Source organism: Lissotriton vulgaris, chromosome 11 (genome assembly GCF_964263255.1).
Source record: "Lissotriton vulgaris chromosome 11, aLisVul1.2, whole genome shotgun sequence".
NCBI classification, from domain to species: Eukaryota; Metazoa; Chordata; class Amphibia; order Caudata; family Salamandridae; genus Lissotriton; species Lissotriton vulgaris.
In genome coordinates, this window is record NC_141699.1 from 141,685,147 (window position 1) to 141,702,593 (window position 17,447).

Here is a 17,447-nt window from a genome sequence, read left to right on the forward strand (position 1 = left end):
ATTGCGGACCATTGTCGGTCACGACTTCTTGAGGGATCCCTTCCCTGCAAAATACCTCATCTAAAAACTCTATCACATGGCGAGAAGTAACCTCCTTAACCATTTTAACTTCTGGCCACTTGGAGTAGTAGTCTATAAGTACAATACCAAAGGCTTCTTGCTTAGGTAAGCAACTAAAAGGGCCAATGATGTCGATTCCCAATTTACGCCAGGGACCTGAGGGTAAATCAACTGGGCATGGTTCAGGACGTAAAGCAACAGCCGTCTTGTCACTATTAGAGCAAAACCCACATGTACGCACAAACTGATCTACACATGAATCAATACCTGGCCACCAGAAAGATTCCTTTAACCGTCTTCTGGTAAAGGATATCCCCAAATGTCCCTCATGGGCAATCTCAAGTAAGGTGTTTCTGATAGAAAATGGTGGTACAATCTTATCACCACGCAGAATCAAACCATTTTCCAATGCAAGTTCCTCTTGGACCTTACAAAACCCCATCATACTTCCAGATAACTTCCTCTGCTCAGGCCAACCATCAACAAGATACTTTTTGACACATCCTAATTCCAAATCCTTACCCATCTCTTCCATCCAAATGTCCTCTTGCAATGAGACCCGTTCACCGCACACTAAATTGACATCACGAAAGGTAAAAGCAACTTCACACTCCTCTTCACTAATCACCTCAGAGACTTCCGTGTCAGAAATCAGTCTCGACATGCAATCAGCGTGTACATTCGCTTTGCCCTGAACATATTCAATAGTATATTGAAAGGATTGTAATCTTGAAGCTAGCCTTGCAAGACGTGCTGACATTGTCCTACCACCACCTGGAGCCATGAGGTACACCAAAGGCTTATGATCCGTTTTAATTAAGAATCTTGTACCCCAAAGGAAAGGTCTAAAATGCTCAGCCCCCCAAACACAAGCCAGTAACTCTCTTTCTATAACAGAATAATTCTTTTCCGCATCTCTCAAAGCCCTCGACGCATAAGCAACAACCCATTCCTTTTCACCATCCTTCTGCAAAAGTACTCCACCCAAACCAGAAGAACTGGCATCCACCATAATGATGCATTTCACACCAACTACAAAAGGTTTAAGACAAGGAGCATCCACAATGAATGTTTTCAAAAATTGAAAAGCACGTGTCATTTCCTCAGTCCAATTAAATTTAGCATTTTTTTTAAAGAGACATCTAAATGGGTCAACCTTTACTGAAAAATTAGGAATGAACTTGGCATAAAATTCAATCAACCCTAAGAAAGCTACAAGTTGTTCCTTTGATGTGGGTATCGGAGCATTAATGATGCTCTTCACATGGTTTTTCTTTGGTTTGATTCCCATTCCACTAATAGTGTGACCTAGATATTCCACTTCTTTTTGCCTAAACTTGCACTTGTCAAGACGTAACGTAAGGCCTTTCTCCGCCAAAGCAGCAACTACACACCTTAAATTATTGTCATGTTCTATATCATCACTTCCATAGACCAAAATATCATCTTGAAATGCTATAGCACCATTCAAGCCCTCCAAAGTATCCCTCATTAACCTTTGGAATACTGAAGCTGCACTTGCCAACCCAAAGGGCATACGACAAAACCTATATAACCCCTCAGGCGTGATGAATGCAGTTATGTTCTTAGACTCGTCAGCTAATACAACTTGATGATATGCGCTGGCAAGATCAACACATGAAAAAACTTGAGCACCAGCTAGTGTCGAGACCATCTCATGAAGATTGGGTAGGGGGTGTGAGTCGACCCAAATGGCACTGTTGACACTGCGGAGGTCAATACATAATCTAAGTTCCCCAGTGGACTTAACCGAAATCACAATGGGGGAAACCCAAGGTGACGATTCTATAGGTTCAATTATTTTTTTTTCACACAGATCTTTTAACATTTCTTTAAGTTTAACTCTGTAAGATAAAGGAACATTCCTTACTCTATGCCTCACTGGAATGGCATCTTCATTTAACTTGATGACATGTTCGAATCCTTTGTATCTACCCAGGGTCCCACTGAAAACAATAGGAAATGATTTGCGTAATTCCTCTACCAACAACGAACTATCCCCAGTGACACATGAAGTGTTAAATGGTTGAACAACATAAACTGGAGGATCAGCTCTGGGATCAATTTTCATTCCCAAATCGTATTGGTGTGGCCAACTTAAAAGCGATAACCCAGATCTCGACACGTAAACTTTCCCAGAAATATGTCGATCAGAAAATTGTATGTTGGCAATAAAATAACCAATCAAATCAATTTTGTGGCCTGTATACCCACCAGGAGATACATCAGATCCACACAATTCCTTATTGGGAAAATTCCCTTGAAATACTTTCAAAGAAATGATGGTGTACCACGCACACGAATCTACATAAATTTCCAAACTTACTCCATCAATGGTTATGAAACAAGACGGAAACTTAGTGCACTCCCCATCCTCACAAACATTAATCACAGTATTGACCTGAAATGTTTCGTCATCATCGCATTGACAGTTATCACAAAATTCACTTATGCAATTCATCTTCCCTGCTAATGATTTGCAACATCTTGTAAAATGGCCTTTCTTGTAACACTTTGAGCATGTTTTACCTAAGGCAGGACAATTTTTACAGTCCGCTAAATGTCCATCACTCCCACACCTAAAACATAATAGTTTTGCGGTTCTCTTCTCATATTTCTGATTCCTAAACTTATTATCATTTCTGTGAGAAGACTCATTTCTCTGTGAAAAATTCTTCCTAGATTTATCAAAATCCTTGGATACACTGAACACATCACTTTTATCATTGCCTCTAATCTCTTTAACAAATTTTTCTGAGTGTTCTATAGATTTTGCTATATCTATAGCATTATTGAGTGACATGTCAGAAGTTGTCCAAAGGCGTTCTTGGACTTTCTTATTATTGGTTCTCATCAAAATCTGGTCCCTTAGTACTTGCTCGTAAGATATGTGTTCAAAATCACATGTAGCAGCCAAAGATCTTAATGCTGACACAAAATCTTCTACAGGTTCGTCAGAACGTTGCTTCCTAGAATAGAAAATGAACCTCTCCATAACAACATTCTTTTTCTTACCATATCTTGAGTTTAACTGCATAGAAGCGTATTCATAAACATCAATTTCACCCGGATTTACAAGAGCTGGTAATGTCTTGAATTCTTTTAAAGCTATACCACCCAAACAATGTTTAAGCAGAGACAATTTCCTATCTGGTTCACACTGTCCTTCCTCTAGTACCTCAACATAAGCTAAGAAAACAGGTTCCCAAATTTCCCAAGCCATAGGTGGTTCACCTGGTGATGACAGAAATGCGGGAGGAGGAACAATACCAGACATGTTAAAATGTGAGAAAATAATAAATAATAATAGAAAGGGAAAATAGCATATAAGTTAATATCATAAAGACACCCTGCTAACTGTAACATTCTGCAAGTTTGAAACATTACAATCCCCACATGCACGACCTTGTCACGAGCCTCCAGACACAGCTGAATTCTCGTGACATGGCTCGTGAAAACATATGTACAAACCCAACAATACCTAGGTTTGATTGGAAAACAACCACACTTCAATTGTTTGAGAAACAGACATATTTCTAAGAAATCAGAGGGGCTATCACAAAGTACCAAAGAATAGCGGCATGGATAACTCTTGCAAGGCTCTGGTGGCACAGAGAACATTCCTCAGACTAATCTGCGTCATCTTCAAAGCATGTGACGGCCAGAAACCAAAATACCTTCAGGCATTATTTCCACATAAGACACTCAGCCAAAACCTCAAGTTCATGACTACAAACCGGATGACACATGCCTGATACAACCACAAGACTCATGGAGGCCGATCAAGGCGATGGGTGTACAGCTTTAGACCCCGGTGTGCCCAGATCGTGAGAATCAACCAAACATTGACACCTTTTAGGAAAACGTTGCCACAGACAGGCTCTGCTAGCCTCCAGGGCGGAAGGCATCATTGGATGTGTAGCTGAAAGTGGCATGTCTTGACTATGCCACACATTTAAGTGGTGGAGTATGTGAAAGGGAGTTTTCTGTTAATTAGTTTTTATGCAGCACTTAAGGCAGCAGTTGTTATGATTTTAATCAATGTGTTACCATTACCCAATGTAATTGTATTCAGTTCATCAAACTGAGAAAGTTGGTCTAGCCAGAATCCAAATTTGTAAAAGGATATCAAACAGCTATCAGGAGTAAGAGCCTAACTCTGTGAGCCATATGTTCTTCGATGAGAATACCCTAGTTTCTCACTATTTTTTGGTGGTAGGCAAGGCCCAAAATTAAGGGTGGGCGTAAAATCCGTTTCGCGGGCAAATTTGCGAATCTCGCGAAATCGCGGTAAAATCCGCGAATCAGCGGGGACGAATTTTCAGCCAAGCAAGGGTTACAGCAGCAGGTGCAAAAGTTGAACCTAATTTCTTTGTAACCTTTTACAAAAGGGTTACAAACAAATTAACTTCAACTTGGACACCTGCTGCTAATGGCTTCCTGGCGCCTCGTTGCCTACTTGCAACTATTCTCTGACCCTGCTCTGACCCTTGAAGCAGGGTCAGAGAATAGTTACAAGTAGGCAACGAGGCACCTGTCCAAGGAATTAAACCTCATCAGGAAGCACTTACAGATATAAAAAACAGGAAGAAGGGAGAGGATGGCAAATACACCCATTTTGAGTTGTCAGGAGGGGTTAAACTAAAAGAGACCTTTACAGCACAATTTTCATATGCATTTTGCTAAAAATAAAAAGCTGTATGTTCTGTAGGGGCAACTCAGGAATCTGGCCCTTCAGAGATCCGGCCTCTCTTTCTTTCTCTCGTTCTCCCTCTCCCTCTCTCTTTCCCTCTCTTTCTATCTATCTATCCATCTCTCCCTCTCCCATAAACGACTGCATGGGTAACTTCGCTATGCAAGCGGCTCGCGAAGACGCAAAAAGCCCCGCGAACACGCAAAAAACCCCGCGAACACGCAAACAAACAAAAATCCGCAAATTCGCACAAATTCGCGAATTCGCAAATCCGCAAATTCGCGGATCGCGAATTCGCAAAATTCGCCCATGCTTACCCAAAATACATCAGACCTAAAGCACACAAACCACAGAAGTTTCTCATCACAAATGAACACTTGACCACCAACTACCTACTGACTTTAGGATGAGTTTAGACTACAGAGGTGAAAATTTACAGAGCAAAAGAACTTTAACCCAAGATGGGTGCTACTACAATTTAAACAATGACAGGATAGGAGAGAAACCCTGTAGAACCCCATAGGTAACCGGTTGTTCTTCCCAGGGAGAAGAAGGTATGCCACCTTATTGGGAATGGGAGGCCTGAAAATATGTAATCCAACCCAAGTTCAAGCCTGAGGCTACTAATACAATCAGCGATTATCAGGGCCAAGTGCTGCAGACAGAACCTACACAAATATGGTGCAGATACCACTCCTACCTTCCTAAAGCCATTATAAAGCTGTCAATGGTAGTGCGTGCACATCTATCACACCACCTCTCCTCTACACTGTGCTTAAATCACAGTTTTTCCAACATCTGAACTTGATCCCATTCTTACACCTAATGTTTGATGGGCTTCCAGAAATTAATCTCACTTGGCCTATATCTATACATTTAAAGATGATCGCTCACTCACCCACAATTCCCCAATCTCACGGATGTTGCCTCGATGCCGCTGACAGTCTTGCAGGACCTGAAGTGAAGAAAAAACACAAGAATTAGTAGGAAATGTGATTTGCATTTCATCGCACAACTTTCTTATGTGATACCTTCCATGGTGTGAGCTGCAGGGGTACCTCGAGGGCAGGGGACGAGGCTGGTCTCTGGAAAGGTCTGGCTTAATCCTGAGTGAACTGGCTAAAAGCACCAATGTGTTGTTTTTTCAGAATCTGATGTGAAAGTGACCTTATGGTTCAACTAACTCGTTTTTAAATTAATAGACTGACTGCAGGGAAGAGAATTCCCTTCAGGATCAGCCCAGACAACGCACATAGTCTGGAGGTTCCTTTAATGACCATCAAAGAGATTTAAAACATCTGACAGAGGCAAAGAGCAGATATTGATAGAGAAATATTCAAGTGGGAGTCATATGCCTTTGAAAAAGGTGGATCTTCAGACATCTGAAAGGAAGAGTTCCATAGAGGGGAGCCTGGAGGATCATCTACCTAGGTAAAGAACAAAGACACATTTTTTTCTGATTTTTCCTCTCCCCTTTAGTGTCCAGTCATGGTGATTAGGAAACTTGTGGAGTCATGGTTGTAAGATTCTATGGTGATTTGAATGGTATAGCAGTTAAATCCATGCCACTCTACTGAAGGCTCTTCTGGGGCGCTTGTTCAATGAGCCTAATTCTATAAAATCTGAGGTGCTGGAGTTTCCTCAATGCGCCTGCAACAAGGGAATCTCAACATACACCTCGTGGCAAGGTGTTATTGAAGGGCTTCTCTCGTCAGAAAGGTTCAAGCCAAGTAGCGAAGCACGACCAGCTCTAAGCCCTTATGTCTGTGGAAATATAGTCTCCCCATGTCTGCATTAGCACCACAGGTGTGTGCAGGTTTTCACTTTTCTCATAAATATATATAATTGTAGCGGAAAATCACACCGCTGAGGAGAGGGTGCACATATGAAACACTATATGTTGATTTTGTGAGATAAAGCTGTGATGCTCGCACCCTCCTACAGCAGATGGGATCTATCCACAGATTATGTACTGCATCCTCCGGTTAGATTACCTTTTCTTCCTAAACCCTCCTCAAAGAGGATAGCTCTTCAATATACACTAAGGGGGTGGCATCAGTCACTCATTCATTCATCCATTGAGAGTCTTACTGTCTCACCAAGGAGGTCTTCTGTCTGGAAGGTCATCTTGGGCACCGTTTATCACCAATGTACGATTGGAGCTTAACCCTACACATGTAAACAGCAGCCTCTTGTCCAGGTCCAGTAGTCAATGTTTGATCAAGAGTGCCGTGGGAGAGGTGGCAATTCCTACAAAATGTGGATGAGACCCCCAGGAAATCTCAACGTGAGACCGTCTGAAGAAACCTGAGACTACAAAGAATCCTCACGGAGCCTGAAGCTCTGTGCCTCAAGTATGACAGAACAATGAAGTAAGCCTCAACATTCTAAAATGGCTCCTACTAGCTGTCCAATGAACACACAGCTATACGGAACAACGGAGCACTCTGCATTCATAACACTAGAATGCTAACAGCTGTCAGTCAACAGCACATTCCTACTGCATACCAAAACCTTGCAGTCTGAAAGGCAGCATGACAATCACTGTCAAATCTGGCACAGATTAATCGGATTAACAAATAATATTTACCAGTACATTCATTGAACAATAGGATTCTCCTAGGTACCGCTATCAAACCATACCATTGACTGAGCAAGATTTCACACGTACAGAAACTTGCTTGGACTCACAACATTTGTAGTAAGAAGGGGAAGCTTGCATATGAGCTTTTACTAACAGTAACCCAAGTGTCCTAAAATGGCCGCTGAAAAATGCGGGAACTCTTCTGCGCATGCGTCTGCCACATCTACGTGGTGTGACGTCTGTCGCTTCTGGTGGGAATTTCTTGCTTCTGTGCACTAATGCCAAGATGGCCGCTTCATGCTTACTCATAATAATGCACATGCTGCTGCTTGTACTAAAACTTGTGTGTTCTGCTTAACCACTAATGCTATAGTTAAAATAAGGTAATGGGGTTATAGTAGAGATAAGTGGTATAAAGTGCATTCATTTATTTTTGTAATCTAATGTGTCTCTTTTTTTTGTTATTAGCTCGTATTTGGGCCTGAAGGGTGACAAACTCCATATTGAAAAGGTTGCGTCTGCGCAGATGATACCAGAAATCCTTGAAGTCACAATCACTGAATGGCTGCCAATACTCATCTTACCCACGATGTTCCTGGGAAACTGGCCATTTGACCTCAGGAGAGGAAGAAATATGAACTGTAACAAATACAATGTATACCAATTGAAAACAATATTGCTGGGTGAAATAAAAGTGCATGGGAAAGTAACTTATGGGCGGGAACTTGATCAATATAAGTCAATGAAAATTACCTCATCTTAGTATGGTGTGATGACCTTTCCTCATCTTTGACTAATAACTGTAGGGGAACACAGATTTGCAACATTTAGGGGTGGTGCATTGCCCTGGAAATGGTATAACTAAGGTAGGCTTAGCTAGAGAAATTGTCCGACTTGTCCGATTATCTGACCTGTCACTGACCCAACGTATGCTGTAGGAGATCAAGAGTAGAGGTGCTTGCGGAGCACTCTGTCAGAAGAATTGGGGTATTGCAGAGGGAGAATTATCAATTACCCAGTCGGGGTACCTAACTTCCGTAGAGAGGAGTGCGACGCTGGCGTTGCACTAGTGGAGGTCACCTGTCCTGTTCTGCACCTGTCCGGTCCCGTTGGCACCTGATTAGTCGGGAGCCCTATCTTTGCCCCAGCCCGTTGCCAGGGTTGGTCCTCACATCATTCTAGGTAACTATAATCCATGTGGTATGTCCTTGTGCTATTCCCCTCTCTCACCCTTCCCAGGTACCAATGTCTAAAGGTGTTACTGTGATTTCTTGCAAACTATATGTCTTATTAGTTATATTCTTACTTGTAAAATTTCTCGTCACTGTATTATGGCCGCTGGCCCATCAAATCTTGCATAGATAAAGTGTTTAAAACTTCTCCCGAGTCTGTGGGTATTACAGGAAAGGTAAATTGTTAAATACCACTTATTATGCTAACTCCCTTTTCGATCCCTAGGACTTATAGCATAGGTGACAAAGGATTGGTAAGTCATGGTGTACAGGTATAAGTCCTAAAAGGAATAAAGGAACTGATAGGCTGTAAGTAGAAGTAGGATTACTAGTTCAAAGTGTGAATGTTTATGGGCCCAGGTGAGTATGGTAAATTGAGCTGGTAATCCCGCACGCCATCCCCATACTATACATCTGCTTCAAATACACACCATACACAAATGTATTTCTCTTTTACACATCGAATTCTACATGCAAATATCAGACCAGACAATATTTGGAGCGATACCTCAACAATGCCATCGGGGGCCACAAACCGTATTTTGGATATGGGAAGGGGAAATAGAAAAGTTTATTTAAGAGCTTTTTCATGGAGAAACACACATGCACGTATGCAGAGGTTGAACGAATGTTGGGTAAAAAAAGAAATAAAGTGGTCATAATTTAAGAATCAGAACATTTCACTGGACCTCCATGTCCCCTCAGGTATGATTGAACAATAAACCAGACTTCCTGCCTGTGAGCTACTTTACATGATTGGGCAGCCAATAAGTGTATCCTCCCTCCCCAAGCACCTATGCAGCAGCAACACCCCATGCTCTTCCCTCTAGAACTCTAACCCGACATTGTGAATTTGACATGGATATTCTGAAACATCTTGAAAAGGCAGTGATTCCAACAGGTATTTAGGTCTCATTGTAAATGACCTTTCTGGAAACCAGCGATCTCGCCCCAGAGCACAAGGTCTCTATGCATGTGAGGAACACACCCACTTCCGTTGTAACTCGCCCTCTTCACCGCCCACACAAAGCAATCTGAAGCCAGCCTAAGGTTGTGCAGTGCAACATAAAAGCAAAGAAAATCAAACTATGCCACAAAAACAACAAACAGACTCTTCCACACGGAAACACCATATGGCAACAGCCATGGATGGCTAAGAGCAGTTTTCATTGCATGACCCACTCCAGCCTCTGAGTTATCGTAACACAAGGAAAGCAAGAGTGGACAGAAATCCAGAAACGCAGACATACTGGGAGTGGAAGACAGACCCTGTTGAGCTCAACAGTAACCAATTTGGAAGAAACACGCAATCTCTTGCACTTAACCTGCAGACATTTTCACAGAACATTGTCGCGTGCACACAAAGCCACAGCAATGGCCTACACTACATACAAGCATGGGGAGACACCATCCTGCAATATTGCATCAAACCGTCACAAACCCGATACAAAACTTTCAAATGAATTGGGACTCCCACAACCAAGGGATAGGTCTCTTCCCAGTAAGACGGCCAACAGTGACATGGGGGCCCGCTGTATATTCACAGGTATAGGATGTGGTCACGGAGCGACCCATGCACCTTATGAAGCTCCATCCTTGGTGGAAATCAACAACCTGCAGAGTTCATGCTTCCACACTGTCTTCCAACACCAACCAACTCTAGCTTTCGCTGCAACAAAATGGCAGGCACAGAACAACCACAGTTCTGCCTTAAGCGCACACAAGCTCCATCACGCCTACTCAACATTAGGGTTTTTTAAACAACCTTATGATCCTCCTGGGCTTTCCCACAAGTAAACTGTTGTATTTTATAAATAATAACTATTATAGTGGTAATAGTTTTCCAATGTCCTTTCCTTGTCACCCCTATTTTCTCTATCAGATATCCCCTGTCTCTCTCTCGGTTATGGTACTTACCAAACAGGTTTTTGACAGAACGTTCGGTTGTCGGTTTTAAGTGAGCCCTGACTGAACAGCTGATATGGCTTGGAGATTGTGGTTTCTTCTGAGAATAAAGAACCACATTTTCAACCTCTCGTTTCCTCTTTCTTCATAATATAAACCTACATCCAGTGGTTCATTCTACCAAATATGATAACTTTTGCGACCCGCATGGACTTCCTATCTCATTTGTGTGTCTCCTGTCCACGTGGCTGTAGAGAATGCTTAGACTGTAACCAATGCCATCATGGAAATGGATGGTGTAAAGCTTGCATGAGGAGAGTCAGCTGGAAGCAGCTGGAGGCGACCATGGAGGTTACCCTGCTCTGGCTGGGGCTGTTAATTGTACATTTATTCTTAAATCATTAAATCCTACTTAACCCATGTACCTGAATTATCTGCGCAAGACTGGTCTGCCTCTGTCTTTACAACATCAACCAACAAACCAACACCAACCAAAACATACTTCAACTCCAGGCTCCTCTGCTGCAAACCCATAGGAAAAGACAACACACCGTTAGGCCTGCTTCTTGCTCTCTTAGTGACAGACACGAGTTTATACACAGAGACGCATGCCCACTTGGGGTGTGACGGAGCGCAAGCACCATTACATTAGCGAAAGTAAGTCAGACCTGAATATAACTTCACAGTGGCAAGCTAACCTCCACGTTACTGTGCACCGCTTTTATCCACTGATGTTGAAAGAGTCTACTGTAAATTTGAGCATCTCCCAGAGGGAGTAAAATAACCTACTTACGTTCGGATGCCCATCTCGCAGCACCTTATGGAGAACATGGCAGAACTTCCAGCTGAGGATGGCGCTGCTCGGCAGAGGTAGGCCAATAGCATAGGACCAGAAAGTAAATGCTCCCTTTTCTTGATGGGTCCCCAAAATAATTCCTTCATGAAAGTTAAGGTAAATCAAGCAACAATAATTCTTGACCGAGAGTCATAAAACTGTCACACAATTGCATCTATGATTTCAGATCATCAGCTTTATAAATGATCAAATTTGACTTCATGCCATTACAATCTAGTTTAAATAGTTCATAATTATGCAAGGTGTTTCATTATTATTCTGTTTTACAGTATGCCATTTTGTGAAGTAACCTCTAGCTTCCTTTAGTTCTTTCCAGTGCAAGAGCCAACCAAGAGACTAGAGTTTTGAATACATTTATCTCCAATTGTAAGAAACTGTCACTCCTAAAAAGAATTATTGTTGAAACAAAAGTGGTAGCATGAATGTTCATGCCCTGGCAAGTGCAAATGAACAAGTTATTTACATTTGGTAACAATCTTCCTGTTGGATACTTCAACACAGATTCCTCACCTTTAGATCCAGGTGCCATACTGCATCTGAACGTTTTCACAGCAGTGCTCACGCATGGCACAAGGAAAGAAGACGTGGATGAAAAATAATGAGCAAAGAATGAGGTTCAGCATGAAGTGTAGGGTGGTGGAAGAAAGAGGCATGTGGTAAAATCAAACCCAGGCTGCCTTGGCATCTGGCAACACCGGCGGGGGGTATATAATAAGAACCCTTGGCCAATGCCAGGGGCTGGGGATTGGGAGGTGAGGGCTGGGGAGTAGGGGCAGAGGGGGGTGGGGGTGTAGGGCTGGGCAGTGGGGGAGTGTAAGTCACATCCACCTTCACCAATACCAGTTTTGAACCCAGAGGACTGTGAGGTTACTTGACGACCATAGAGTATAAAGGATACGGCGGGCGTGCTTCTCTTTGAGCGGGGCTTCCTGGGCGCTGATCGCTTTGCTGATGCTGATCGACTGTAAACAAAAGAAAAGAAAACTTGAGCCACATTAAAATCCTCACATTGATGTCTTAGAATCTGTTCAGTTACTAGATTTACTTGGTATTTACTTTATTTATGCACTGAAAAAAACAAAGGTTACTTATGGTTCAGCAAACCCAAAATGCTTGAAGTTTATATCGTGTTGTCCAGACACGGGAGACATTACAAATATTAAATACACAAACCTAAGCATTAAAAATGTGTTTGTTGCACACAAGGAATTTTGACAAAGGTTTTGGTTTCAAAAGCAAAGTATAATAAGAGAGGTGAACGTAGATGGAATACTAACACTTATTTCCAAAAAGATTAATACAATATAAAAATAATTGAGATATAATTTTAGAGTAGGCCGTTTGTTAAGTAAGTCCCTCTGAACGGAAGACTCAGAAGTCTGTTATTTTTAGGCTTTTAAGATTGAGTTCCGTGTACCTCTTTCATCTTTGAATTTGATGCTGTAGTCATTCATGGTCAAAGAGATGTTCCCATATTCAGACATGTCCCAATGATGGAGCAAGGATTCGCACGTAAAGCGACTTGCTCTCACTCATGAACCTCGCCTAACGTATAATCATATTAATCCAACTGTCCGTCATTTATTTAGCATTTTCCCCAACACGCGGGTGTCCCCGAGAGGCTTGCCTGTGTGTCTTTTCATCCTCACAATGCTTGCACTAAAGAAATGGCTGCTTTGCAGAAATCCAGTCTGCGCATGCGTCGGTCATACCCATGTGATGTGACGCACTCGCATTTTGGAGGGATTGTATTGCTCATGCGCACTGATGCAAATATGGCCGCTTGTCTCTCACCACGCTCTCTGCTTGCTACCGCTGCTTTCGCCTATCTGTCTTTTTGCACTAAAATTTAATACTATAGATATTATAAAGTGAGGCGTGTGTTAAAATCTGTCACGGTATACAGTGTGATCATTTTTATGTATGATTCTAATTTGTTCTCGCTTACTTTTCATGTACCGCGTCTCTGGGGGCTGGGAGAAACATGAGCTACGCCATGCTGAGGCTCCTCTGAACCCCGTCATGTGACCTGGGAGAAACCTCACTGCGCAGAAGCTAAGACAAGCCAGCTGGCACCTGAGGCTTGATGCGCCTGAGAACCCACCTCGAAGACACGGCATTTTTTCCTTGACTGTGCAACAATGTATCTGCAACATGCTCTCTCTCATTGTCTTCTGTATTCCTATGCCTGGGAACGTGAACCCAAGGGGCGGGTGTGCAAATTTTAATAGTCATGATGTGAACACTGAATTCTAGGAGGTGACAATGACCAAGTCACCTCTCCTGACCAATCATAATGTGGGAAACTGTCACTTGCAACATTAGTGGGTGGTCTAAGGGTCCCCAAACCATATAACTGGCCTAGTGTAGCTTAGGGAAATTGTCCGACTTGTCCGAGTAGCAGACCTGTCACTGACCCTACGAACTCTATAGGTGCTCAATCTAGAGTGCTGCGGAGCACTCTGTCCATATTTTTCCACAAGCCCCTAGGGGTGGAAAATAGTCCTAAGTGCTGGCGAAGCACTTTGCTGGGGAAATTCGAAAACCCAATCGGGGTTACTGGCGGATTACTTGCAGAGAGGGGTAACGCAGGCGTTGCATCCGAAGCTGTGGGTGTTGGTCGTACCTTGGTGAGCCCAGCCCTGACCCAAACCTGAGGGGTATCCTGTCCTGACTATCCGTGAGCTGTACCTGCTCGCATTCTGGTATTCCATTCCTTGAGGGTCCTTGTCCCCGTCTTTCCAAACTGACCCGTGGCCAGGGTTAGTCCTCATTCCTAATTAGGTAATTATTAATCTGTGGGTTTACGTCTTTCTATCTCTCTCTCTCCTTTTCTTAATAAAGCACTCTTGCCTGTGATATTGCCCTATTGCCGTTTAAAGCAACTTATATGCAATTGTTTGTTAGAACTGTTCCACTTTTTCCCTACCTGTAGGACATTATTAAATTGTCATATTATAGTAGTATGTTCCATTTTTTCCCCTTTCCCATAGCATGATTGCAGTGAAATTTAGTTAGAATAACTAGCCTAGTAAAGTACTCATATTAGGTCCTGTTTCATGTCCCTTGCCCTAGTTTAAGTTTGCGGTGAATAGCCCATTACCTTTCAGTGTTCTCAATTGTTCTAATGGTACTTGCCCTAATCCATAGTTACATTGTGGCATTAATTTTAACACTTGATGTGTTATTGTGTATTTGGCTTATCATCTTGGCATATTCATTCTGAAATCTTTTGATAAACCTTTAAAACTCATCAGGTGTCTGTGGTCATTTTACAGTATATAGTGTGGATAAATGTATTTTGGTTTATAAAGTGTATTTCTTCTAGGAACTCTGTCACCTATTCCCTGCTAACTCCTGATCCGTCAGGAGTAATGTGCCTGTGGTAAGTCAGGTACATGATCAGCAGTGGTGTGAAGTCACCCCCCCTGAATTACTCATAGTAGCGTGCTAAGGATTTCACCCGGTTCACGCAGAAACATTGTCATTTGCATGCACACCTGGGCTCAGTGCGTGGAAAATTGGTAAACTCAGTGACCCAGGTGACCTGCGCGCTCTATCAGTAATTTTCTGGTAGCAGAGCTATGGTTAGGACTAGTTAAAATAGGTAGACGGGATAATTGATAAACAAACCGTGAAAATAAAATGTGCTGCAGACTTTTCTATTGCATTGATTCAAATATTTTGCAATGTTTTAAGGATTTATATGTAAATGTATATGATTTTTGCATTGCTGCTATAAGTGTTATATGTCGTATTAACAAAGAACTGTTTGTAAGCGTTCAGTGTAGTCCGAATCCCCGGGGAAATATATAGCTAACGGTGAGTAGAATCCGGTTAGCTGGCAAGGTCACTAGTCTAGAGTCATTAGTGCAGGGTTAGGAATACCTGGAAGCACTAATTAGGATCTTTTTGCATCTGTATAATTGATAGCTACGAGTCCTTTGTATAAAACTTCCCTTGTGATATCACCTAGTAAGGGTCACATGTGGGAGGAGTAATAGGGTCTCCGAGGCTTGACTGGTAAGTAAAATAGTCCGCTGGTGAAATTCTGACTTAGTATATATCCCGGAAAGAAGTGGATGAGTCAGAGGAGTAACAGGTTCTATATTGCTCGAGTGAGAGGTTAGGCAAAGAAGTCTATCCGGAGTAAATGAAAAGTAGACAGAAGTGGTTTACTTGTAGTGAGAGAAAAATTTTCTATCTATTTAGAACACTCAGACACAGTGGCAAACGTTGTGTGTTGTTAACTAAGATTTGCACTCGCACTTTAGGGAAAGTTAAAAGTTTCCGTTACCTTGTGAAGGAGGGAGTCGGTCGGAAGACTGCTCTGACGTCACTCCGTGCCGCGCTGGTATTGGTCAAGACAGCGGGTGTGTAGTGAAGCTGAATTTGTAAGGGAGGGGTGAGTGCCGGAGCGTGAGACCTGGTCTCGCGAAAGGCCGCGCACCCATTGGACAAGGATTTTTGTATTCGCAGTGTTGATTGGTTACTACAAAATACAAGTCGCGCTAGCATTGGAAGTACAAAGGTAAACAAAATTAATCAGGCCGAGTTAGAAGCGAGCCTGGAAAGGCATATGTGGTATCCTGAGTTCTTACCTAATCCACAAAACTCAGGCTTCTATAAGGAACAGATTATACGAGGTAGACCGCACATGATGTATGGAATAAAAGGAAAAATGTCATTTGCCGACAAGGTAAAGAATTTTTTTAAAACAGATGAGCCCATTAGAACGAGGGAGGGTGTGATCATTCCTCCACCGAATACTCCTGCTTCCTTCATGATGTTTGAAAAGGGGTATCATACCTGTGTATGGCTAGAGAATTGGGCAAAGTATACTGCAGATGACGGAGTCCTCGCATTCCCTATTGATGGTACGTTTAATGGCAGAATCTTGTTTAACTTGAGGACCCGCATGAATGAATTACATCCTAGACCCAGATTAACCCAGTACGAGGCCCTAGAAGAATGGGAAATTGAGGCTTTGGAGAGAGATAGACCCCGGATGGACAAGGGAGTGAGCAAATGGTATCCGAGGGTCCATAGAGAAACCAAAGAGCAGAAAATGAAACATTGGAGACAAAGCATGATGGTGGAGGGTTTGTTTCCAATGATGGGGGTATTAGAACAAGGGAAAGGAAAAAGTAAAGAAAAAACCCATCACTTAATGCCCGTAGGGGACTCAGAAGATGAGCACCTAGAAGATTTGTTGATGAAAAACCCACCTCCCTATGTAGCAGAGTCAGAGCCTTTAAGTTCACCAAACCCGTTTGCCAAATATCCCAGATGTCGGAGGGATAGCGAGACAGATGGAACGGGTACGGATAGTAAAACCAGTGAAGGGGATGGGTTTTGCAGACCTAAATCCACGGTCCCAAATTATCAGCCGTTTGGAGAAGGCCCACCTCGATTGGTTACTCCGACTGCCCCAAGTATTTACCCTCCCTTGGTACCCCAAGTATTGCATGACAACTCCGCAGAAAAGGCTTTGCGAGAACAAGAGAAGGAAGCTCTGGCTAGACAGCGTGATGATTTAGTCCGGACCATAGCCCAGATACATCCCCATCCAGATTCCCTGACTATCCCAGTAACCATTGGACCCGCTATTCCTCTTTATAGGGATAACCTGGCTAGTCCTCGTCCTCCTGTTATCTCCCCAATAATGCCAACTCCTAGCATCCCACCCCCGAGAAAAGAAGTACTCATAGATGACGATCAAGAAAGTGAGTGCGAATCAGTGGTCCTGATGGATATGCCCATTAGGGAACCTAAAACTAGCATGCCGGGGGCAAGAAGTCAGAGTAGGGCAAAAGAGGTTCTGATTGAAAGTACGTCTGGGGTTAGGAGTGCCACAGTAGTATCCCCAGAAGAATTAGACAGATGGACCAAAGAGTTGGAGAAAGAGACCACTCCCCAACCCAAACCATTAGAAATCTATAAACTAAGAATAGAAATAGAAGAGATGATGGCTGGAAATGTAGGATTAGACCGTTTAAACTCCTTCAGCGAAGAAGAGTTACGGTTCATCAGTAAAAACCTTACCCGGAACGCTAGATTGCTCCATGAGAGAATGATGGACACAGCCACAGAAAT

The 17,447-nt window shown here is 42.8% G+C and overlaps 1 protein-coding gene across 2 annotated transcripts in view; it reads right to left on the reverse strand.

The window, feature by feature from the left end:
* Positions 1 to 17,447, reverse strand: part of HIP1R (huntingtin interacting protein 1 related) — a 478,743-nt gene that overhangs the window by 287,678 nt on the left and 173,618 nt on the right. For both annotated transcript variants that reach the window (XM_086942942.1, XM_086942943.1), the window contains exons 2-4: positions 12,250 to 12,313; positions 11,289 to 11,431; positions 5,673 to 5,729 (exon numbers count right to left, since the gene is read on the reverse strand). In XM_086942942.1, the coding sequence (XP_086799068.1) occupies positions 5,673 to 5,729; positions 11,289 to 11,431; positions 12,250 to 12,313 (264 nt within the window). The remainder of the gene's footprint in view (positions 1 to 5,672; positions 5,730 to 11,288; positions 11,432 to 12,249; positions 12,314 to 17,447) is intronic.